The sequence below is a fragment of the Delphinus delphis genome, chromosome 16 (genome assembly GCF_949987515.2).
Source record: "Delphinus delphis chromosome 16, mDelDel1.2, whole genome shotgun sequence".
Classification (NCBI taxonomy): domain Eukaryota; kingdom Metazoa; phylum Chordata; class Mammalia; order Artiodactyla; family Delphinidae; genus Delphinus; species Delphinus delphis.
In genome coordinates this window covers 68,556,547-68,583,185 of record NC_082698.1, presented here as the reverse complement: position 1 = coordinate 68,583,185, position 26,639 = coordinate 68,556,547, and the positions used below count along the sequence as shown (strand labels likewise).

The 26,639-nt window shown below is 38.3% G+C and overlaps 1 protein-coding gene across 2 annotated transcripts in view; it reads left to right on the top strand.

Annotated features, from left to right (window-relative positions):
* Positions 1–20,372, top strand: part of REEP3 (receptor accessory protein 3) — a 100,382-nt gene extending 80,010 nt beyond the window's left edge. Inside the window, exons 6-8 of one of the 2 annotated variants that reach the window (XM_060034935.1) lie at positions 7,764–7,911; positions 15,849–15,994; positions 16,687–20,372. In XM_060034935.1, the coding sequence (XP_059890918.1) occupies positions 7,764–7,911; positions 15,849–15,994; positions 16,687–16,743 (351 nt within the window). In that variant the 3' untranslated portion in view covers positions 16,744–20,372. The remainder of the gene's footprint in view (positions 1–7,763; positions 7,912–15,848; positions 15,995–16,686) is intronic. The other variant, XM_060034936.1, reaches the window with a different exon arrangement.
* The last annotated feature ends 6,267 nt before the right edge of the window (positions 20,373–26,639 follow it).

Here is a 26,639-nt window from a genome sequence, read left to right as displayed (position 1 = left end):
CCCCTGCTTTGGCAGGCAGATTCTTAACCACTGCACCACTAGGGAAGTCCTTGCTCTCTTCACTTTAACACTTAAATATAGTTTATAATCCTGCATACTCTGTGAGACACCTCCCTACATATTGTCACTATTTTGTAGGATATTTATTTTATTTTGACTTACTACTTCCAAACTCTGTGTGAGGAATCAGAAACCCCAACTAGATTATCTTATCCTGGTTCCCTTCTTATTTATTTTTATTTTATACATACTTTGCTGCCATCAGTATTTAACATCCGATATATTTATTCAACATATATGTATTTAATGTATTTAACATCTATATGTATGTATGTTTTTTAATATTTATTTATTTATTTATTTAGGCTGCACCCGGTCTTAGTTGCAGCATGTGGGATCTAGTTCCCTGACCAAGGATTGAACCCGGGCCCCCTGCATTGGGAGCCAGAGTCTTACCCATTGGACTTCTAGGGAAGTCCCTATGTATGTATTTAATGACTACCATATGGTAGGTGCTTGGGATGCAGCAATGAACAAAATAGATACAGTCTTTACCCTCACAGGCTACTACTGTCAAGCTGAATGTCTGTATTCACTAACTGAAAATTTTACCTCATCTTTGGTTGCTTAGAGCCTACCCCTTGCCCTCCACTATGAAAATAAGCATTATCTGGTAATTCCCTGGCGGTGCAGTGGTTAGGACTCCGTGCTTTCACTGCCGAGGGCCAGGGTTCAATCCCTGGTTGGGGAACTAAGATCCCACAAGCCTCACGGTGCAGACCAAAAAAATAAATAAAATAAAAATAAGCATCGTCTCACAGAAACACTTTGCTGTAGAAAGGCTATAAAAGTAATTCTATACCTGTGTTTCTCTGGCTTCTTTGTTGTTCAATGTTTGTTTTTATTTATACATTTAACAAATCAAAACCACCTCCCCACTTCAAAGGCAGGAAACAGATCATAAAAGTCATCTAAGTTACCACTGCAGAACAATCAAACACACATCCTGTGATTTGAATTCACTTTGGAATGCTCTCTTTTGTTTGTGATCTCGTGATCCTTTTGTTATCAAGCTCACCGTATGAGGCAACCCTCACCATTCTCCTCATGAGCACAGGAATGTTGGCATCAACCATACTGGATTTTATTCATTAGAAATAGTCGTTAAATATGCTGAACACAGCATAATGTTAACACTATTTGCCTCAAGTTTTACTGTGCCTATTTTAAAGCAGGGGAAATTAGTTTCATCTCTGGAGATGTCAAAGAAAGGCAGTGTGATGGAAGAATCACTGAACCAGACACTTCATACCGAAGAGTAAATTGAAGCTGAAATAGGAAATAGGTCAAGTTTAAGGAGAAACTGCAAGAAAGCTAATAGAAAGACTTGAGAATTATTAAACTTTTTTTTTTTTTTGCAATATATGGTTTGTTAAAAATATCTTTCAGGCTAAAAATATTGGACTCTCAGTGTGACCTTTAAAGATCAGCAGTACCCCTGACTAGTTTCCCCAGGTTGAACCGCCTGAGCATGTTAAAGATGAAAATAGGAATCTAATCAGAACATTTATTACACCGTAAAGCAATTTTCTGAAAATGTTACTCAGTTCTGTGACCTCATTACCAGGCATCTGTTACCAAGGTCAGTGTCCAAGTTTATTTTGGCTGAGCAAAGCACAAGCATATGAAGGAGCTTCAAGGATTTTACTGAGGATGTTCAACATCCCATAGCTTTCACACGAGAAATGCGGGTGGCTTTTGTACAGATGAGCAACACTCCTGCCAGACGAAGGACAGATGAAGAAAAGTACTTTTAGTCGTATTAACCATCTCTTGGGATTTTCTTTGGCAGCCTCTTCCTGGTGAATTCTTTGGCAGATATTATAAAAAATCAATTATCACAGAAATGAGAGTATTAAAGTTAAAATTTCTGAAATCTTATTGACTGTAAATGATGACGATTAGGTCAAAAATCCTGACATCTTGCTATCTGTTTTAATGGCTTTCTGTTTGTGAAACGATTTGAGGAGATTCAGCTGCTTAGTATCATCCATTTAAAAAGGGAGCACTTCTTTAGACAATGAAGAAGAAAGATCATATTTTTTTCTCTGCAATCTAGGAAAGCACAATATTATAATGAAAGTTGAATTCTATAGCAGTTGAGTTGTCAGCATTTTTTAGCCCTGATTCTGCCACTAATTAGCAGTGAGATTTGGGGCAGTCATCTGCACTGATCTCTCTAAGTATTTATTTTCTTACCCGTAAAATGCAGGGGTAAAAACTGACTTCTAAAACCCCTTATGCTCTAAAACAGTGGTTCTCAACTGGGGGCAGTTTTGCCTTCCAAGGGACATTTGGCAATGTCTGGAGACGTTGTGGGTTGTCACAAGTTAGGGGGGGTGCTGCCAGTGGCATCTCAGGTAGAGGACAAGGATGCTGCTTAATATCCTACAAGGCACAGGACGGCATCCCCCCCACACACACAGAATTATCTAGCCCAAAATAGCGTTAGTGCTGAAGTCGAGAAACCCTGCTCTAAAAGTATGATGAGTCAGAAAAGGCTAAAAGAATACATAAATATGTATAGGTAGTTTGGGTGATGGGTTACAAATAATCTTTCTTTTTTATATTTTTCTCTGTTACAAACATTCTTCAATAAATATATATTGCTTTAATCTTAAAACCACTAAAATATATTTTTCACTTAATGCAAATGCAATCAATTCCATTCTAGGCTTGATCAGATTGTGTTAAATGTCCACAGGGAAAAGCCATTTCCCTAAAAACTGGGGACTGACCCTATCTGCAGTTATAATGTAGTATGTCAAAGATCAACAAGAAATAGAGCTTCATGGCTATTCATTATTGAACAGTATCATAAAAATTGTTCCATAAAAGATTGTTCGTATGCTTGTAAGATTATAAAGCATTGCTGATTATGTTTTTGAATTCTTAATTTAAAAATGTGAAGAGGATAGGTTGAGGTTTTATACAAAGATGCTGATAAGCATGGTAAATTCCCCTTATTTAACACAAAATATAGTAACTTTAATGTAATATATAACCAGGATATGAAGTATTTAAACAAAGGCAGAATCGTTTGGGTATAAAGAAGTTAGAATTAGTCATACATGCAGGGTCCCTTTTCACAGATGCCAACTGTAGACTTGGATGCTTGAGCAGACATTCAGATTCTCTAGTGCCCTTGGATATAAGTGAGCTCTGTGTGAGGCCAGCTCGGGAAGCTGCTTCTCAGCTGAAGGATTCTTTCCAGAGCTTGAATGTGTTAGATTTGGTCCCAGCCCTCCCACCCAGTCAGCCCTTACAGTGTTCTTAGTTTCTTAAATGGATGTTCTGGGCTCCAAATTCAAACCCCGAGAACTCAGAGTTACCTGAAGGCAGGAACACTTCTGCTAATGATGTGAAATATTCTACAGAATGCTTTTTAATTACTTTGACGTTTGCTTTCTCATCATAATCTTTCTGTTACCTTCTCTTTGATTTTTAGGACCAATTTTAACAGACAGTGTACATACATTTCTGTAGAGAATAGGATCTAAAATACTGGGATATAGAATTACCTTGTGGATGGTAACGCCCTTCCAACTTATTGACTAAGACTGCTCTTTCCACACGTATTTTCCTCCTCAGACTAGAACCTGTCTTCATTTTTTTTTCTTTTTTTTTTGCGGTCCGCGGGCCTCTCAGTGTTGTGGCCCCTCCCGTTGCGGAGCACAGGCTCCGGACGCGCAGGCTCAGCGGCTACGGCTCACGGGCCCAGCCGCTCCGCGGCATATGGGATCTTCACGGACCGGGGCACAAACCCGTGTCCCCTGCATCGGCAGGCGGACTCTCAACCACTGCGCCACCAGGGAAGCCTTTACAGTGCTCTTTATTTGTTCACATGGTTCCTATTATATTTACTGTCCAGCGTCCTTTCCTTTCAGCTAGAATGACTTCCTTTAGTATTTGTTATAGGGGAGGGCTGCTAGTGACAAATTCTTAGTTTTTAAAAATCTTTGTCTGAATTTGTTCTTTAAAGGACAGTTTTGCTGGATAGTGAATACACATTTGAAACTTCTTTTCTCTCAAAACTTTGAATATGTCATCCCAGTGCTTTCTGTCCTCCATGGTTTCTGAAAAGGCATTGTTAATTTAAACAAAATCTCAATATCTTTTGTATTGTTATTGACAAGTGACTATAATTCCCTGTTTATGCCCTCAAAATGTAGAAACAATTTTTTCTTTTAATTATGGGAGTAAGGGATTTAGATATTGGAAAAATGATCAAGAAATGGATCAGAAATTCTTATAGTATACTATGTTACAATTAAAACTTCGCTATACCATCTATGACTAATTTTGTAATATGAAGAAATTTTTGAAAAAAATCGCTCATCTGCCTAAACATCACACTGTTTTCATTTTTTAATATTTTTCCCTAACTATAACCATACTGCATACTTGTGCCCATATTTTGCATGATTTAGAATTCTGAGGTGGAGGGTAGGTATTTCCACCTAACATTGTATTGCAAACATAATTCCCTTATTAATGGAATTCTTGTGCTAAATATATAAAAATTACAGGGAATAGGTCTGCCTTTAGCTGCAATTATTTTATAATGACACCTCTCCTTTAAAGTGGTCACATTAGATACTTATAATTTATGTAATATTTTTGAAGTTCATAATAGTGCAATAGTTCTCTCCCCATATTAGTTCTATTCTGGACCCATTAGAAAATATACAGTGGAAAAAAATGATTTTTCAAAGTGATAATGGCTGTTGAAGTGCCATGGGTCTTCAAGGAGGGTACAGCCCCTTTTTGCTTTTGTCTACAGTACCAGGCCTTTTTGGGGGATTGATAATACTTGGGGCTAGAGGGTTGGTTACTCAAGAGCTACATTAAAATACATACTGTATATAGATCACCCAGATACCTCAGGGTTGGTCCTTGCTCACCTTTAATGTAAACCTGAAGCAGACGCCTAGTGGATGGTGTAATCTACCCATGTAGATACCCATGACTGTACCTGTAGTTTGGTGCTGAAACTCTCTATATAAACTCCAGTGTTTACATTAAAACATGCTGCAACCTATGGAGAACTTTCCAACAGTCAAGAGTAATGAAAAAGAAGAGGCATAAAAAGAGTATTTAGTTTACTTATTACATTCTCAATATCAGTCCCATACCACATGCACTCAGAGAACAGAAGAAGCTGAAGATTTGTCCCTCTCTAGTTTCTTAAAATCTTGCTCTGGAGGCAAAATATATAAAGTACAGCAATAGAACTAACATTAATTTGTGAGTTCATTTGTGAGATATGCCCGAAGTAATTAGTTGATTATAATCATTAAAGATACCAAAGTTTGTGGGTGCTATAAAGCTAGACTTATTCAATGGCACTTTGACTCATTTGCATGCTGAGATGTACTTTCTTGAGTGGGAGAGTTTGGGAGTTACAGTAGAGGGTATCATGGACGTATATTATCATTCATTTGGCAATAGGCAAACAGTCAAGAATTGCTGAGAGAGGGCACAGAAATACAAAGGTAGGAATAGAGAAAATGACAGTTCTGAGAAAACAAGGCATCTGTTTCAGATGAGCACTGATCACTTCCTTTTAGTGTGTGTCTGAAGTCTTCTGTCATCCTCTATTTAAGAAGCAAATCGTATCCGATAAAAAGAGAGTATAATGAATTAAACCTTGTCAAGAATGTTTAAAGATGTGTGGAATCCAATTATTTTTACTGAGGATATAGACCCTTTAATTTAATAATTCTTTTTCATAATTCAAAAAATATGGTAGAAATTACAAAGCTTTAAGTGGGGTATGAAAATGGTGTTTGGGTTTGACAGAATAGGATATCATTCACTCGGAGTAGCTAAATCAAGACTCATGAAACAAGACCTTTTTCTTCAGTGTAAAATACATGTTAGCAGTAATGTTGGAATGTTTATAGTGCCCTAGGCTTTGAAATTTAGAGATGAACCATTATGGATGAGTTTCTACAGTTACATTATAACTAGAGGCAATCATAAATTCACATGTGTGAGAAGAAGAAATAATAAGTGTAAAAAAAAACCTTTAGAAGAATATTTTTAATCCAGCTATAAATAAGAAATGAGTCATCTGTATGCTATGCAAATTTTCAAGTGGGTAAATTTAGAAATTATTTTTTTCTCTTTACAAAACTTTATACTTTGGGGGGAAATGTAGTTATGTCTGAGAAGTTCAGAAATGTCCCTTTCAAAGCTGTGCAGTGATGAAAAGCATTGAACTTTCTGCAGTAACGGGAATGTCCTGTATCTGCACTGTCCAATACAATAGCCACTAGCTACGTGTGGCTATTGAGCATTTGAAATGTAGCTAGTGCGATTAAGGAGCTGAATTTTTAAACTTATTTAATTTTAGTTAAATTTAAATACCCACTTGTACCTAATGTCTACCATATTGTTAAGGCTTTAAATTGACTTAAAGTTAAATTGTGTGTATTAGTAGATATGCTTTGCCGGATGGTGAATTCATTAACTGAATATCTTTCATACTCAAGATTCTTTGGCTCTTAAATTTTTTTTACTGTGTTCTAGGTAGAGCCATTACCACTCCTGACTTAGCTTTAAAACAGCATCTCTAGTCATGTACCAAAATGTTCATTGCAGCTCTATTTACAATAGCCCGGAGATGGAAACAACCTAAGTGCCCATCATCGGATGAATGGATAAAGAAGATGTGGCACATATATACAATGGAATATTACTCAGCCATAAAAAGAAATGAAATTGAGCTATTTGTAATGAGGTGGATAGACCTAGAGTCTGTCATACAGTGTGAAGTAAGTCAGAAAGAGAAAGACAAATACCGTATGCTAACACATATATATGGAATTTAAGGGGAAAAAAATGTCATGAAGAACCTAGGGGTAAGACAGGAATAAAGACATAGACCTACTAGAGAATGGACTTGAGGATATGGGGAGGGGGAAGGGTGAGCTGTGACAAAGCGAGAGAGAGGCATGGACATATATACACTACCAAACGTAAGGTAGATAGCTAGTGGGAAGCAGCCGCATAGCACAAGGAGATCAGCTCGGTGCTTTGTGACCACCTGGAGGGGTGGGATAGGGAGGGTGGGAGGGAGACGCAAGAGGGAAGAGATATGGGAACATATGTATATGTATAACTGATTCACTTTGTTATAAAGCAGAAACTAACACACCATTGTAAAGCAATTATACCCCAATAAAGATGTTAAAAAGAAAAAGAAAAAGAAAATTAGGTATAGGCTATGTTATAATAAAGTAGAATTTATGTTTAAAAGAAAAAACAGCATCTCTTTTACTTTAAAAAGTTCTTCTGAATCATAAACGTAAGCCTCAAAGTGCTGCTTTTAGGAGAGAGAAATATTATGGATGATGTTTACAGAGGGGATAAGCTCATTATACATTTTTTTACATTCTTGAATTAAATTTAAAGCTGAAATGTTTGGGAGTGGAATGTACTGATGTCTACAACTTGCTTTGAAATGCATTAAAAATTGATTGATGGATGGATAGATGGTAAATATGTGGTAAAGCAGATATAGCAAAATATAAACGATATATGGGTATCCACTGTAGAATTCTTTCAACTTTTCTGAATGTTTCATTTTAAAATGAATAAGCTTCATGATAAAATGTTGGAGGAAAGTTAAATGGAAACATACTAAGTATTTTAAAGTGCATTTCTTTTCTCGGATCTATCACTTCTCTGTTAAATAGAGCCAAGGAGCAATAACTGAACGTTTACGAAGTTTCAGTATGCATGATCTAACAGCTATCCAAGGTGATGAGCCTGTGGGACAAAGACCATACCAACCTCTCCCAGAAACAAAAAAGAAAAGTAAACCAGCCTCCGGTGAATCACCAGGTGTGCTTGTTTTGTTTTAATGTATTGTTCTTTCATAATTGGGATCTTGAGTCAAGATGGGTACTAAAATAATACCTGGTCGCTAGCTGAATTTGGGTAAACAACATTTATTTTTAAGCTTATTTTCTTGAGCTTCACACTTAACTGTATGTAGGTCTCCTTCTCTAAATTTTCTCTAAATAAGGTTAGTGCTTGCTTTTTGTTGACTCTGGAGATAATCCAGTTAAGAAAGTAGCAGTAGCGCCTTGTGCTGCCGTGAATTTTTGAAAGCAGTGGATGTGGTTACCCTCTACCACCAGCACTAGTTCTGACCTGTGATCTCTAACTTGCTACTCAAACTATGTACTGGCATCTGAGTTTTATAATTAAACCCTCTTTAATGTAAGTGCTGTGAACAAAGAAGGATATTGACTTATAAGATAAAAAGTTTTAAGCAGGTGACAAAAGATGACAGGTTTGAAAATAGGATTACTCCCATGGAAAAATGTGTTGAAATCATGACTTGTAGACTAAGAACTACCTTGTTCTAATGTAAATTGTAAGCATGTCATAGTTGATACGTTCTAAAATTTTAGTAAATTTTTGTGGTCTTAGAAACATACACATAAACAAAAAGACATAGTCCCTTAGTCATTTTTTTTGCATATAAGAAAGTTGTAGTTCAAGACCTAATTGAGAACTAAGATCTTCAGGATATTTCTTATTAAAGTATTATTAGGTTCATAAGGTGCAGGGCTACTTGATCTCTTTTTTTTGTTTTTTAAGTAGAAGTTTTCTTCTGAGGGAGACTGAAAATCATCCTTTATGATTAAAACCAATTTGAAAAGAGCAGTTCCGAAGTGAGAGAATAGCATTGACATATATACACTACCAAATGTAAAATAGATAGCTAGTGGGAAGCAGCTTGTTGCTTTGTGACCACCTGGGAGGGTGGGAGGGAGACGCAAGAGGGAGGGAATATGGGGATATGTGTATATGTATAGCTGATTCACTTTGTTACACAGCAGCAACTAACACACCATTGTAAAGCAATTATACTCCAATAAAGATGTTAAAAAAAAAAAAGAGGGACTTCCCTGGTGGCACAGTGGTTAAGAATCCGCCTGCCAATGCAGGGGACACGTGTTCGATCCCTGGTCCGGGAAGATCCCACATGCCACGGAGCAACTAAGCCCATGTGCCACAACTACAGGGCCTGCGCTCTAGAGCCCGTGAGCCACAACTACTGAGCCCATGTGCCACAACTACTGAAGCCAGTGCTCCTAGAGCCCGTGCTTTGCAACAAGAGCAGCCACTGCAATGAGAAGCCCGCGCACCACAACGAAGAGTAGCCCCTGCTCACCACAACTAGGGAGAGGCCGCGTGCATCAACGAAGACCCAACACAGCCAAAAATAATGAATTAATTAATTTTAAAAATGAAAGAAAGAAAAGAACAGTCCCTTCTTATAAAGGAAAAATAGTGAACTTTCTTCTAAGTTCTCCCCAGAATGAATAACTTTAAAAAGCTGGTGGCTATTATCTAAGAGGTAGTAATTAAGTATTGGCCATTGATTAAGGTACTAATGCCTTTAAGAGTGAGGAAACTTTGAACCTTGAACCATCATCCTTAATACTTTAATCATGTAAAAGTAGTCCCTAATAGGCATTTTCTTAATATGCATTTTAAAAATGAGGTATACTGATTTTGTTTATGGGGACTGCTATATATATTTTGCTGATTTGGACCAGTAATCTGAGTCCTTTATCAGCAGTTTATTCATAATTATACCTTAGAATTGGTTAAGAATTGTATTCCAATTATTTAAATAAAACCAGGATTATAAATTTGAAAATCCATGACACTAGTTTTATGGTATCCATCTATTAAATTTAAAATGGTGTGACTAAAATATTTTAGGATAGTGAGGTGTTAATTAGTTCTTCTGTTAAATTTTAAACCATGAAATTAAAAGAACAAGAAAGTTGGGAAACAAACACTCTGATACACTTTTTATGAGAGTTTAAAGTAGAATAATCGTTATGGATGACAGTCTGGCAAGAATTATCAAAATGTATTCTTTTTAACTCAGCAAGAAACTTCTAAGAACATGTCATAAGGAAATAATCAGACAAGTGTTCAAAGATACAGGTACAAAGATGTATGAATGTTCATCCTGTTGTTGTTTATAGTAACAAAATATTGGAACAAACCAAATTCCGAAGAGAAATGGGTAAGAAAAAAGGTGGCTATTAGCCGTGAAAAATAATAATGTCAGTTTATACTTACTGACATGAAAACATATCCAGATTGGGGGCGGGGGAGAACAATAACAGTGAAACAATGTGTGTGTTATGATCCTATACCATAGAGGAACAATAGATAGACGATGAAATGGATCAGTATATGTGAAGTTGTTTTTCAGATACATGTACATAGAGGAGAGTCTGGAAGAGAGTCTAAATGCTGCTAACTAAAATGTTAACAGCATTTACCTCTGAGTTGTGGGTTTTTAGTGATTTTTTTTTAATCAACCTGTTACCCTTAAAATCAGAAATAAGACAAACCTACTTCTTGTTTTGAAAACAATTAAGGTATTCATTTTTTTATATCATGAATTTTTTTCTATTTTATTTACTTCCAAACTTCCTCAAGAAAAGCAAGTTGGTACATTTTTTAGTGTGGGAAGTATATTTATATTGCAAAGTCTGTTTACTAATATTTCGTGTAATCAATACAGTTAGCTCAGAACACAAGCAAATTCAAATATTTGGAAAAGTGGTTCCCTTTTGAAAACTAGTAATGGCTTGCTCTGAGCGGTTTGAGGTTAGCTGATTGAGAGAAGTCTTGCTTTGATGAAGTTACTCAAGTCCGCATGTTGTCACTATGGGAAAAAGAGCTCCCTCCAAATGCTTTTTTGTAAGAAAATAGACACCTTGAACATGATGTTCACTTCCTTAGAAAGAACACCACATTCTGATAAGTGGAAATATTTTTTCTGCAAAGAACCTGCTGCTCCCATATTAGTTAAAAATGGTTCAATGTTCAGTTTCAATATACCAGCACATAAAGAGATTTCTGTTTTGTCTTATTTTTGATGCTTTACATATGTATTTAATCCTTAAGATGACTCTGCAGGTTAAATATTTTTATCCTTATTTTGTAGATGAATAAACTGAGACTTATGGAGATTAAATTACTTGTCACAGACCACATACTCAATGACAGAAATGAAGTATCCAAGGTTCCTAACCTAATTCTTACTCTTTTTTTACTTTATAAAGAGACTGCACTTAGTGAGACACTTGGGCTGGAACAATGAATTCAAACAATTTGGCAGGGGTGACCTTAGAGATGCTTTAGTCAAAGATGGCAAATAAATGACATGCCTCCTCTCTGCTCCTGTGCCCATGGCAGCCATTGCTAATGGACTGTGGCCCTTCCCACGCTGGCTCAGAATCCCTCTCAACACAGTGCTCCAGACAGCTCAACTGGCTCAGGGTTGGCGTTCACGTAGAAACATATTCATCTCCCATCCGCCTCAGCAGCTTACCAGATAGGAAAACTGAGACCCAGAGAGGCAAGACTCACTCAAGGTCTTAACAGCTGTTAAGTGGCCAAGTACTCATTTCTCCTTACATGGATCCAGGGCCCCTTCCACCACGATAACTAAGGCCGCTTCCAAGTCAACTTTCCATGATCCTGCACTTACATTAATACATTAATACATGGAAACTGCTTAGAACAGTGCCTGGTCCATGCTAAGTACTGGATCAGTATTGGCTATTATAAGGGGGGAGGGGGGACTTAAAATATACCAATTCTAAGATGTACGAGCTATGAATAAAACCAGGTCAGTTTGCAAAAGCATCTGCTACTTTTCCTAAAATGGTAACAGAGCTCTGGGCCGAAGGTGGTCAAACAGCTGCAGCCTTAGGCCTCAGGGCCCCCGGCAACACAGACTCCTCATTCTTAGGTCCTCAGTCACTCCCCCTCAGGAATGTGCATGGACAGCCCCATTCTGAGGATTTTGCCCAGTCTAGACTGATGACGGAAAGCAGCCGCCCTTGGCATCACCTTTGTCGGCGCCAGCAGCACCCCACCAGCTTCCCCTTGCCTGGGCTTGGAAGACCTGCAAACCATTCAGCCAGCTTGCCGGGCTCCTGTTCAGATAGGGCATCCATATTCGGGCTTTTCTCGTAATCTCGGGTCTCCCCCTCCTCCGAAGTCTTTAAAATCCTCGGGCAACTTTGATTAATACTATTTCCACCACTCACAGCAGAATTTTCATACATACTCATTTTCGGGTTTTTAAGTGGAATAGAAAATGAATATTTTATTGAAGATATTTGACTTGACTCCTCTCTTTTTGATGCAGTTTAGTTTAATAACTTGCTAAATTAAGCTTGTCGACTTCATCTCCTAACAGATCCCAAATTTGGCTCCTGTCTCCTCAATCCCTGGACTCTTTTATCATTTCTGGCCTGTTGTACTGCAGTAACCTCCCTGCTTCCAGTCTCAGCCACTTCTGATTCATTCTCCAAAGTACAAGAAGACTCCTTTAGAGAAACAAAATCTAATCATGTCGCCCTCCGATTAAAATGTTTCAATGCCCCCTCCCCCTTGCTCTCTGAAGCCCAAGCTCAATAGCGTGTGGTATATTAGCTCCCCAGACTTGGCATCACACTCTTTCATGTGCTCGGTGTATAGAATTATGAGTCTTTCAGGATTTGGCTTGGCCACCACCTCCTACAAGAAGTCTTCTCTTACCACCCACTTCCCCTACTGTGTGCTCCTGTAGCACCTTGGCCTTGTCTTCTATTTATAGCATTTATTACAGTATTGTCATGCCCACTAGACTCTGTCTCCTCTACTGGACTATATATTTCTTAGGGTAGAAGAAGACAGTTGTGTGTTTTTCAAGATAGTATCCCCCATAATTTAGTACACTGCCTCACACATAGTAATATTTTTAAAATATCAATACTTGGGCTTCCCTGGTGGCGCAGTGGTTGGGAGTCCGCCTGCCAATGCAGGGGATGCGGGTTCGTGTCCCGGTCCAGGAGGATCCCACATGCCATGGAGCGGCTGGGTCCGTGAGCCATGGCCGCTGAGCCTGCGCATCCGGAGCCTGTGCTCCGCAACGGGAGAGGCCACAACAGTAAGAGGCCCGTGTACCGAAAAAAAAAAAAAAAAAATATATATATATATATATATATATATATATATATATATATATATCTCAATACTTGTGGAATAACAAATCAATCCATCACTTTTCCTGAAACAATATTTAGAAAACTAAGATTTTTTTTTAGTTGAAATTAGGAAGCAAAGAATAAGATGTATATATAATTATCATTTTGAATGCAAGTCCAATTCCTAATCACATGAAGTGAGAGGCAGTTGAAATCCAAGGGCCGTGTTTGTTGAAATGTAGCCTTATGCTTCATCTGTGGCCTTAGAGAACTTTTTGATCACAGTTGCTTCCTTTCTGATTCTTTCCTTGATTCCTTATTCTATGTTTTACCTTAGTTTTATTATATTGGGATTAGGGGTATTATATAAGCAACAGCAATAGAGAAAAATCTACAAATGGCAATCTAAAAATATTTTTTCTGGTTTATATTCCCCGTTTATAGAAGTAATACAATTTTTTAAATAAAAATTTGGCAATTTTTTTTAAAAAAGGAAAAATTAAGAAATTTAAAAGCCCACTTCCAACAGATATAATGGTTTCATTTTTATGTTTTTCAACACTTTGTTTCTATACATACATTTTTTTCCACTTAATATTGCACCAAGAGGGTTTTCCCAGGACTACTGACCCCATTCCCTCCCCTGGCCACACTGACCTCCTCACAGCTCTTCCACACAGTTATGCTTCCCAATGCCCTGGGGCCTTTGCACATGCTATCATGTCTACCTAGAACAAAATTCCTCCGACTGCTGCAGGAAAGCAAAGGATCTTGACCTATGTAATGACTGATTCTACTTCCAAATCCTTCCTGATTTCTAGCCTAGAAGTCTGGCAGTATACAATTGTACTTCCTAAATATATAATTAAAGATGTTTATCTTATTATGAGACGAGGAAGCTTTTTTTTAATTAATTTTTATTGGAGTATGGTTGCTTTACAATGTTATGTTAGCCTCCACTGCACAACAAAATCAAAATGAATCAGCTATACACATATAGATATCCCCTCCGTTTTGGACTTCCCTCCCATTTAGGTTACCACAGTGCATTAGGTAGAGTTCCCTGTGCTATACAGTATGTTCCCATTATAACTCTTCATAGTTTGCTTAGTGATGCTCAAGTTATTCATGTCCTATGAGAGCAGATTAATAAACAATTATTCAGCATACTTTTCTTCACATGCAAAAAGTCCATCTCTTGCCCCCTCCTGAGCCTGGAAAACCTGCTGCTTTTTTCTCATCTGAAGAAGGTATCTATGCTCCTTACCTTTATTGAAGGAGAATTTGAAACATAATGGGGCCTTGTAACGTCACCCCTGTCTTTCTTCTTTTTTTCTTTTCTTTTTGGCCGCTCCCTATGTCTTATGGGATCTTAGTTCCCAAGCCAGAGATGGAACCTAGGCCCTCGGCAGTGAAAACACAGAGTCCTAACCACTGGACCGCCAGGGAAGTCCCTCACCCCTGTCTTTATAACCTACCTAGTACTCCAGTTGCCTTAGACTTGAGCCCCTCTCTTGCGCCATCCAGGCAGTAGTTCTCAAAGTGTGGGCCCGGGACCAGTAGCATAAGCATCACCTGGGAACTTGCTAGGAATGTAGATTCTCAGCCCCACACCAGGCCCAGCAATGTTTGGATCAGTAAATTCTCCAGGTGACTCTAATAGGTGCTAATAAGTTTGTGCTAATAAACTCTAATAAAGTTTGAGAACCACTGCTTCAGGAATGGGAGTGTTCTTGTCCCTGAATCCCAGCCTCTCAGGGTGCTCTCAGATTTCCTGACAGTAACCAGCCTGACTGCCTAGATGTTTGCATATTGGCCAATGTTAAGTCTTCGTTGCTACACATAGCAGCCTGTTAGCACACCCACAGGATCCATCTCTTACTGACCCTCCTGATGCTGGCTATTTTCTTTGACTAACATCAGTCATCATAGCCTGTGGTGTTTCTAATTACTGTAGCCTGTCTGGCTGGGTTTTATCTTAGCAGCTGCAACAGTGTCAGTTTAACTTCTCCATCACCTGCCCCCAGTGAATTATCTTGCCCATAGTTCTATCCCCTTTGGGTTTTATATGATTCCTTAAGTTCACTCTACCATTTCTGGTCTTGAAAAAAGGTTTGACACGTTGGGGAGTGAGAAGGACCCTGAGTTCCTAATTAAAGTCAAAGGTACAAATAACAGACCAAAACACACCGTTGCTTAGGTTGCTTAGAATTCACAAAAAGAGGACTTCCCAGATGGTCCAGTGGTTAAGACTTTGCTACCAATGCAGGGGGCCCAGTTTTGATCCCTGGTCAGGGAACTAGATCCCACCCACATGCCACAACTAAAGATCCTGCATGCTGCAACTAAGACCTGGTGCAGCCAAATAAATAAATAAATATTTTTTTAAAAAAAAAAGTTCACAAAAAGGAGAAAGGGCAGGAAGAGACTTTTCACTGTGTATCTATTTATATCCTTTGACTTTCGAACAAGACAACCATGTTAACCTACTAAAAAATAAAGTATTTTTAATTATTCTGAAAAATGCATAGTAAAAATAGGAATGGCCAGGGAAAACTTCCTGGAAGAAATGAGTTATGAGCCTCCTCTAGAATAGTGCAAGGGGCAAAGATTGATGGTAAAGGGCAGGGAACGCCTTCCAGATGAGACAGGGAGAAGAGCAAGCTGGCAAATGCAGAGAGCCGCCAGTAGACAGGGTGAAGAGGCGGTGCTGACTGGCATCCTTTTACCAAAACATACTGGTTTTGACAACTCGTTTAGGTGATGGAATTCCACTGAGAGATGGAGATGAGAAAACAGATGAAGAAGCGGATGGGCCATATTCAGATGATGAGATGTTAACACACAAAGGGCTACGAAGATCACAAAGCATGAAATCTGTGAAAACCGTGAAAGGCCGAAAAGAGGTTAGTCAGGTATAGAGTTGTTTTCCCAGTGATTACTATTAAGGGGTTTCCTGCTGCATTCGCATTTAGGGTATCCGTAGATGAAGGGTCGGAATAATAGAGCACCGGCTATATTTAAAATTCTTTATTCAGATCAGATGGATTACGATCTCTGGAAATTTAGAAAATGGCAGATTCCTAGTCTTCCACTCTAAGTAGAAAATGGTATTCTCACACAGCAAAATCCTACGGTTGATGTGAGTACCCAGTGCCAGCCCTATGTATATGCAAGAAAAAGCAGTATTAAGTATGTACTTTTGTTCTGAACCAACTCTAAATAAGGATTAAATAGTAAAAGTCTATCCATAATAATATGTTGTCTTTGTGCCCAGAAAGCAGTGGAGGATTTCAGCGAATGACCTCAGATTATTGTGGCAATGTTCATTGACATGTACCTAGCAAAGCATAAATAATAAGTTAATAACAGTTTTAATAAGTTTTCATTTTTTATCAGTGTTAATTGTGCATATATGCAACATAATGCCAACTACATTTTGGAGTATATAGGTAGTGCTGTCTATTGAGTACACACTTAGCGCATAATTGATTGTTTATATCAGAAAAGTTAAAAAATTATTACTGTGATTATGAGCTATTAAGTCCTGTCTTATTTCAAAACCTAAGTCATAATAATAACACATTTCTCTCTTCAGGTGCGGTATGGGTCACTGAAATACAAAGTGAAGAAGAGACCACAAGTTTATTTTTAGTCATGTACATGTCAAGTATCCCAAGACAAATTATGCTAATACATCAACTTTTTTTCTAACATCATATATTCAGGATTTATACATTAAAATAATTCTTTAAATTGTGGTGGTGATAGGGTTTACTTTCATCTATTTAAATAGCTTTTATTTCTTTAACAATTACTCCCAAATCTTGACTACTAAAGGTAGTTATACAAAAATTGATAGATAGATATATCAGAAATAATAGAATACTGTGTTATCTATTGTCACATTCTTCAGAACACTGAGTGCCTGTGATGTAAAGTGAAACACAAACCCACAGTATACTTGAAAAGAGTCTTTTTATGGTTCAAGATACACCAGACTTTGTGATATTGTATTGTGTTTACCTGTATTTCTGTTACTATCCTCTCTATCACATGAGGATAGTAATTAAATAGGCCTCTGATCCAGCAGTGATAGAACAAGGGTATAATGTAAGATAAAGTACGCTTTATATCCTTCAAATTTTTACTTTGTTAATACTTTCTAGTTTTTCCACCATCAACTGAAAGTTTTCAAGGCAAATGTTTGAAAACCAGGTATCTACATAGCACTTTCATTCCTGACTAGTTTTGCACACTTGAAAATTGTTTACTTATTTTACAACTGTACATTTATTTTAAGTTTTATTAACACTGTGTTTATTGTTATTTGTCATATTCTGGCATGTCAAATTTATGCCTTGAATTACATCATCTCTTTTCCTGTGGGTTTCATTAGTTATATTCATTTAATTTTAATAATAAAAACCAGAGCTTATTTTTCAGTTTTAACTATTTTTACTTACCTTCTTTACAGATAAGAAGTTATTTTAAAACTCACCAGCTTCCCATATTTAGCTCTATAGTGTAGTTGAACTTAGCATGTTTTTGTTAACACTGGTTATGTTTTCAGCTTTTAAAAGTGGTAGCTTTTGTGAAATGGAGTCATAGACCAGTATAGCACTGAGGTATCTTCTAATTCATGAAATTAACCAACAGCCAATCCATTCACAAGCTTGGCACTGATACGAGCTGCTGATTTATAAGTCTGGCATTGACTAGAACCATTTGAATCACTTCACTTCTAGCTGAAATAATTTCCTGAAGATACCTGCCAATGCAAAATACAAATGTTATTAATCTTACATGTTAGAAATTATTATAATAGATTTTAGAAAAATACCATTTTTTTTAATCCAAGAGAATTTGAGTTACTGAACTTTGAGGTTCTTTAGGTGGCATAGGTAACTATGCGTTATGAACTCTAAGTAAATATATTTCTGATGATGGTTTTAGTGATCAGTAATCAAATTTGTATTATTATACTTGTTCAGATAATTTACTTGAGTTTTCTGTTTGTCCAAAAGAAAAAGCAGTGAGAGAGATTTGTAAGATCTTTGACCTTTCTACCTTCTAAGAAATGAAGCCAGCTAGCAATGTATATTCAGGACCTACTCAGAGTGTTGGTAGAGAACAGAATGTTTACTCAGGAGTACCTTAATATAATTCATACATTTCTCCTGATACAAGTCTTAAAATGTCTTCTAGATTATCTCACATTCTTGATAAGTACCACCGACTAAAACTTCATTCAACTTATTTTCCCCCAAAGTTTAATTCCATGAATATCTTCATCTATTTTACCTTGACTAATTTTTAGCCTCTTCGTTTCTGGAAAGACTCTTTGTGTTCAAAATTTCTATGAATTCTGGTTATAAACTCTTGGAAGAGAGTTTTATTTATTTTGCCTAGTACTAGACTTCCCAGTATAAATGCTACCTGTGCCATGCTTATCTTTCCTACACAAAGGCAATGTCATCTCAAATTGCCTGACAAGGTCATTGTAAGTAAGTGACTTTGTATCAAAAACATTACCTTTGGGGGCTGATTTGCACCACTGTATTTTTTTTCAAGTCTAATTTCAGTATTAAACCTATTCTTTAATTATAGTAAACTCATGAATACTGTCCTAAGTTGGAGGAATTATTTATCCCTCTACACTTCTAGAATCAAAACGTTTAATGGAGGACAACACTAGTTTCAAAGAGATAATGCAAGTCCTTCTGTTTAATTGTATCTCTTTACACTGAACAATGCTTCCCCTCATGTGTTTGTTATATCCTTATATACAGTCAATGTCATTTTGCTGGTCTATCATTTCCTTTCTTTCCTTTTCTTACATTTCTTAAATTTGCTTCTTTTCTTTTATGTGTGTTTTAGCATGCTTTCTTTTGAATTTTGTATAATAAACGTAAATTTTTGTTTCTTTTAAGGTGGAACAGGTCATTTTTTGTTTTTCTGCTTTTAAGTCTAATGCTTTTAAAAGAGGTGTGTTAATCCCTAGAGCACAGTGCCTTGCTTCCCCCATTGCTTACCACTTGGCAGATGGGCTTTGGATGCTGCACGAGCCTTTCGGGCACTGTTTTGGTAGCTGTTAAAGTTTATCCAGAAATTGTAGCTGGTGTTTTATTTTATTATATAGTCATTCAACGTGTTCATAATATTAACTATTTCCAGGGTTTGTTTGGAAGTACTAATTGATCTATTCTTTAGTTCACCATATTTTTTCTGGTATAAAAATGGGCCCGAAATAAGCCTTATTGCTAAGGAATTAATTATGTAAACCCCCATAGACCCTGCATAAGATTCCCTCCACACACTTCCCTATATGTATGTGGAATTGGGTAGAAAATGATGGTGCCAGCATTACCAATTATAAATACTTGAGTACACAGATTGATGGAACAAAATTATTAAAGTGTTTTCAGGGAACTTAATCCATATGTCACCACCAAAGATTTCTACAGTGTTATATGTAAATATTCCAAATTTCTGTAAAACATTGGTTAGATAAATGTTTTTCTTTCTTTCTTTCTTTCTTTTTAAGTAACAGTTTGTACTCTGGAATGCTTGAACTTTTGTGTTATTAGAAATAATACAACTGTTAAATATTAGTAATTTGTATTTTTAATTGGAATGAACTAAAGTTTTATTTTGATTTTCTTTTATCAGGAAAAATAAGAAGTTAATATGTATTGAAAAGCAATTTCCTATGTTTTTTTTCTGTTTAAGTTGATCCAGATGCAAAGCAGTTAGATAAATTTTGATAAGATCGTTATTGTGGTATGCAGTGTATGTTTCTCAGTAAACATCACTTAAGAGTAAAGCTTTCTGAAAGGAAAGTACAGCATTTATTCTCTTAATGTTTTTAAGATTTAATCTTCTAGTAGTTTTCTACAGATATAATGTATTTTAACTCTTTAAACATTGACCATGAATTAACGTTTTCTCTTCTAACACCTTTTAAATCTATGTACTTTAGTAGTTAAGAGAAAGCAGTTTTGCAATTTTTAATCCCTTTGTAAAGGCTATCTTTAGACCTAGTATGGCGGTAATTTTACAAATGTGGTTTTTCAAAACTTTAATATAAAATAAACTCATTTTATTAGTGGTAACTTGTATTTTTTTTCCTGTGTCAGAATATATATGTTAGGTTCCATGAAATTACATTATTTATTACTGAGTGTCTCTTGATTAAATAGTAGACACCATAGGTACACACTTAAGATACAAATCATAGAGCAAATTATAAAAATCATATACATTCTTTGAAATATTGCCATTTGCAACAACATGGGTGGACCTAGAGAATATCACACTAAGTGAAGTTAAGTCCAAGAAAGACAAGTACTATATGGTATCACTCATATGTGGGATCTGAAAAATAATACAAATGAATCTATATACAAAACAGAAACAGACTCAGAGACATAGAAAACAAACTTATGGTTACCAAAGTGGAAAGGGGTGTGGTATACATTAGGAGTATGGGATTAACAGATACAAACTACTATACATAAAATAGAGGGCCTTCCCTGGTGGCACAGTAGTTAAGAATCCGCCTCCCAATTCAGGGGACACAGGTTCAAGCCCTGGTCCAGGAAGATCCCACATGCCATGGAGCAGCTAAGCCCATGCGCCACAACTACTGAGCCTGCACTCTAGAGCCCACGAGCCACAACTACTGAGCCCGTGTGCCACAACTACTGAAGCCCGTGCTCTGTAATAAGTGAAGCCACCACGATGAGAAGCCCATGCACCGCAATGAAGAGTAGCCTCCGCTCACCACAACTAGAGAAAGCCCGCACACAGCAACAAAGACCAACACAGCCAAAAATAAATAATAAAATAGGTAAGTAACAAGAATTTACTGTATAGCACAGGGAACTATATTCAATATCTTGTAATAACCTATAGTGGAAAATAATCTGAAAAAATATATACATGTATAACTGAAAAAAATCATACATTCTGGAATGCTCATCCATAGGATTACAAAAGAAACAACTGTTAAATTGAATGTTAGAAAAAGAAGGTAGGAAAAAACTACCAGTACAGAAACCCTAGCCATCAATTTATATTGTTAGCTGTCTCAGACATAAAATATAACACAAAATTCAATTTTATGTATCCTGGAAATGTTCCGGGGTTCCATCTGTTTTAAAGTCAGATGTCTGCCTCGCATTTAAACTTTAAAGAGAAAGCCTGTGTTTAAAAAAGTTTCTTTGTGTGACTTCATTATGATATATAATGTTTTAATGTATTTCCAAATGGAGTTATATTTTTGCTTTTATTAGGATACATATCCTTGTGTTAATCCAAAGAAGTTAGAAATTTAAATATTCAGAAGAATACAATGAATATATGAACTGCAGCATTTTATTCAGAGTTTTATTCTCCCTTTTAGTGGTTCACTGTTCTTCAGAAAGAAATTCATGGAACAAAAATCATGTCAGAGGGCGTCCCTGGTGGCGCAGTTGGTTGGGAGTCCGCCTGCCGATGCAGGGGACGCGGGTTCGTGCCCCGGTCCGGGAAGATCCCACATGCCACGGAGCGGCTGGGCCCGTGAGCCATGGCCGCTGGGCCTACGCGCCCGGAGCCTGTGCTCCGCAACGGGAGAGGCCACAACGGTGAGAGGCCCGCGTACCGCAAAAAAAAAAAAAAAAAAAAAATCATGTCAGAGACTGATTCATTGTTCCCTGGAAAACATTCTGCCTTTTACCTACCCATCAGTATTCTATTCTTGAAACTCTCTCCTTATGGTCTGGTTTTAGTAACATTTTTTAAATTGATTTTTTATGAGACGATGCTTTGAACTGAAATTTTAACACACAAGATTGATAACTGTCCATAAGTATAGGATACTAAGAGACTGTGCTCAAAAAAGCAGGAAAATCACCCCATTTACTCTTAGTTTACCTGGCAATCCCAGATTAAGGACAAGGGGAAAGAGGGAAAAAAAGGAAAATATGGTATTTTGGCACTATGTGCAAATCAAATAATTTTTTCATTCAAAAATATTCCTTGAGTGTCTACTGTGTATGGTAGCTCTGCACAATACCTATGTCCAAGTAGGATAGCATAACAATTAATTTAAGGAAAATAATTCTTGCTTTAAAAATAACAAATTCATTGTTACCAAATGTTCAGATGGAGTATTATTTATGCTTTGATTTCTCCTAGGTTGTTGAATAATTTATTTGGTTTCTCTCAAAGCAGGTTTTGGTTTTTGGTGTTTTTTTTTTTTTTAATTCTTGGTTCTCTTCTTTCCCTTACCTCTTACATCTGATACATTAGTAAGTCCTTTCGGCTCTCTCCAAAATATATACTGAATTTGACCATTAAAATCACCTCCCCTTCATTTTCCCTATTTTAAGCCATCATCATCTTTCACCTGGAGTACTCAGGGCATAAATGTTATTTAAGGCAGAATTTCTTGAAACTTTACTATATTTTTTGTAGCCTTGCAAATTTTTCAAGGTGACTTTTAACCTTGAGTTCCATAGAACTGTCACAGTTTCTTATCTTTTTAACTGTATTTTGGGGAAATACAAAAAGAGAAGGTTGTGAAGAGCAGTGAAGACCCAATGTAGCCAAAGATTAAATAAATCAATTTATTAAAAAAAAAAAAGGCAAGAGCAGATGGTTTTGCACATCAGCCTTGGAAGAGAAATTTTTCTCTTCTGAGCATTTTTTGTTTGTTTTTATTTGGCTGTTTGGGTCTTCATTGCTGCGCATGGGCTTTCTCTAGTTGCGGCGAGCAGGGGCTACTCTTGGTTGCGGTGCACAGGCTTCTCATTGTGGTGGCTTCTCTTGTTGCAGAGCACGGGCTCTAGGAGCCCGGGCTTCAGTAGTTGTGGCTTGCGGGCTCTAGAGCGCAGGCTCAGTAGTTGTGGCGCATGGGCTTAGTTGCTCTGTGGCATGTGGGCTCTTACCGGACCCGGGCTCGAATGCACTGGCAGGCAGATTCTCAACCACTGCACCACCAGGGAAGTCCCCTAAGCATTGTTTAATGCTGAAATTTAGAAAAGGTGAGTGAGAAGAGTCGAAGCCAGGTTAGAGTATCTGGCTGATATATATATATTACATATATATGTATATCTATATTAACCATCATAATGTCCTTAAAATTAAGTTCCAAAGGAAACTCTATTTACCCTAAAATATAAAGTTGTTTGACTAATTCAATATGTAAAAATTCCAAATCTTGAATTTTATTAGTTTATCTTACAAAGAAAGGGAATGTTGCAGCACACGCTTTATTTGGGAGAGGGAGAATTATACCTTATAAGGCTTGTGATGCTCCTTGTGTTAGGTTGTGATAACTAAGATTTGTATATTTGTTTGTTTCCACACTTGGGGAAGTATCACTATTTTACAGGTAGAGACACCGACACTCAACAGTGATCAAACCCCCAACCACAATAATTGTAGTTTCCGATTCTTGTGTTGTTAATTCCATTACACTTGGTTATCTTTGCAATCACAGAATACTTAAACAGCTAACATAGAAATGATTCTTACTGTTTATGCGTTTAACAAAAATTTCAGATTATTTATCAGAAGATTAAAATGGAGTGAAGTTTTTGAGTGGTCTGTAGGTAATAGATTTGGTTCTTAGGGTCACTTCAGTAAGGATGCTTTTTAAATTAATAGGAAAAATAAAGACCAAATTTACTATCAATTATTGGCTAAGAAAAACAGGGAGAGATTTGAAGAGAGGATGTAGCTCAACCGGGAGGAGTACCCACTCAGGAAGTGCCTTCCTTCCTTCCTTCCTCACCTTCCCACCAGCATTTGCTCCATGGCTTCTCTCTTCAAACCACACCTTGTAAAGCCTTTTATGTGCTCTGTTCACAACAAGAAGAATTTTCGTGTGTTGTTCCATACGGGGTTTTAACTAACAAAACACAGAAAAGGGCCAAATGCCTTTTTACACAGGAGATGAACTGCATTCAATCTTTAAGCTGAAAGCAACTACAGTTGGGATATATAGCAGGCAACAGTTTCCATATGTTCTAGGAAAGTGGAACTGTATTATTTATAGTTTACAACATGTTGTATAAAATTAAAGCTTGCAAGGCACTCCCAGGGAGGTAAATTAGACATGAAAGGAAGACTTGGGGAATTCTATTTTGCTATATTCTGAGAAGAGGCCCATTAAAAAAGCCAAAAATAGTGTTTGAAGTATTTAACATTAAGCAGTGTACAGAAGAAGTTGTGGTCTTTACCTTGGAATAACAAATTCTAAAATTAGAAAAGACTGTTGAAATCTGGGGAGGGGAGAGAAAAAACCCTTAATAGAAAGGGGAAAAAAAGCGCGTTTCAGAAAAGCAGGGATAAATAATTGTCATCAAAATGGTATATTTTCCAAGGTGCAAAGTAAAGTTACATGAGATCTGGTTGATATTTGACCTGACAGCCTCAAAGCACATTAGACTGCAGCAAGTAATAATTGCTTCCTCATTTAGATTAGACAATGAGTTCTCTCTGCAAGCTGCTCTCCTCTAAATAGATGTAGAGTGTAATTGAAACAAGTTATACTGGGAAGTGGAGTGACCGATTCCTCAAAGTGTGAGAGCAGAGCTATGGTAACCTCTTAAGCCTGGCCTTCATCCTGTTCCTATTTAGGGAATCCGCAGGGCAGCCAGCGTGGAGAGTGCAGTCTGCAGTTCTCCAGCTTTATTGTTTAGACTTGAAGGGAAGGTCATATGCCCTCTTTGACAGAGAGGTTTATGGTCTCTCTCTAATTAGCAGCACCCTGCACCAGACAGACTGTTGGCCACATTCCAAGAACGGGGTTTGGTAGCGGCCACTGATGAAAGAGAAAACAAGGTTATTTACCCTGTGACTGTAATTCTTGGCACTAGTCCTCTCTTTACACTCAGACACGTTTTCCTTTTGTTCCAACTTGCCTTTGGAATTCTGAATAGGGCGTTAAGGGAGGAAAAATGCGGCTATATATTTAGTAGCGTAAGCAACCCGTTTGTTGGCCTCAGATACTTTTTTCTTTTTACTATTCTAGGGCTGCACGGTTCAACAATGTCAATTACCCAAAAAGAAAAAAAAGGCAACATATTCAGAGTGTTGCTTGCAAATGTGAATGCTTGAGCACATGCCCACACACAACCTCAGAAAAGGAAGTTTAATTTGCAACATCTATAAAATATCAACAGTTGTACATTAGGACACTTAGAAATCCCAGGGGTAAAATGTGATTGGGTTTAGCTATTACTGGAGTGTTAAAAGAGTACCGGGATTATAGCTGGCTTGTCCTGTTCTGTCGGTTCCGTAGGACAGTGGGTTAAGCGGATAGAAATGCTTTTTGGTTGATTTAAACCAGATGCTCCGACTATTTTTGTCCTGTGTGCAGGCGTTGCAGCACTGCAAAAGGCAATACTGCCCCCCTCGGCCGCCGGCCAACTGCAGGCGCAGGAGCCTAGTCTCCACCAGCTATCCCCTCGGCCATAAAAACCTTTCAAGTCCCCCTTATTATTCCAGGCACATTCCAAGGGGTTGAGTCACCGGGTTCACTTGGCTTTTCTCCCGCTCTGAACTGCTCGTACCAGGTGGAATACGACCTCCAACATCAAAAATGGAATCCATAACCGGTCAAAGAGCGCTTTAGGGCAAATCCCCAATTCAAGCCAACTGCATCTTCTTCCTCCGCAGCTGGGGTTTGCTCGCTGTGCACCTGGAGTCCCACGGCCGGGACCGGGATTGCGCGGCCAAAACATAAGGGTTTTTCTTTGGGGAATCCCGTAGAGATACTCTAGTCTCCCTGGTGGTTTGAGAAGCTCCGAGGGCTGCACGGCAACAGGGCAGGGGGCTGGGTTGGAAACTTTTCCTTTTGGCAGTGCTTCCGGGAGCGTTTGGAGGCTAAGGCGGGGAGCCGCGGGGGCTGAGGTTTTAAGTCAGCTCTGAGGGAAAACTCCCAGCCCCTCCCAGGCGTCCGCCCAGACTCGCCGGCCGCCAGGCGCGGGGAAGGGGAGCGCGCACATCTGGCCGCCCAGGAGCCACATCTGGAACGCTAACTCCTGCACCCAGATGTTCAAGGGGCTGGGGTAGTCCAAGCACCCGAAGGGCGGGGCTTACCGCGGCTGCAGCTCCTCCCTGCAGCTCAGACAACAGGGGTCCAGGCTAGGGAGACGCCCCAGGGGGCGCGAGTAGGGCCAGCCGGCGGGCGGGGCGAGGGGGGGTTGGAGTTTGGGGAGGGTGGCTAAGGCCGCGGTTTGGGGTGGTTGTACTGGGGGGTTGGGGGAGGGGTGTTGGTCTGATGGAGGGAGGCTGGAGGCGGGACACGGAGAGGGGCGGCGGGTGTTAGGGGTGCTGGGGCCGTGCCAGTGCCTCGCCCCGACCGGCCACCAAGTTCGCCCCGCTGCGTGGGCTTTTACAACCCAAGTCCCCAGGAGGTGGTGAAGGAGGGAGGGACCGGCGGGCATGTTTCCTGGGGGGAGGGGCGCGCTGATCCTGCTGGGGACTGAGGGCGGGGTTCCCCCTCCTTTTTGCCCCTGGCCCTGCACTGAGATGCAGAGGTTTTCTCCTGCGGGG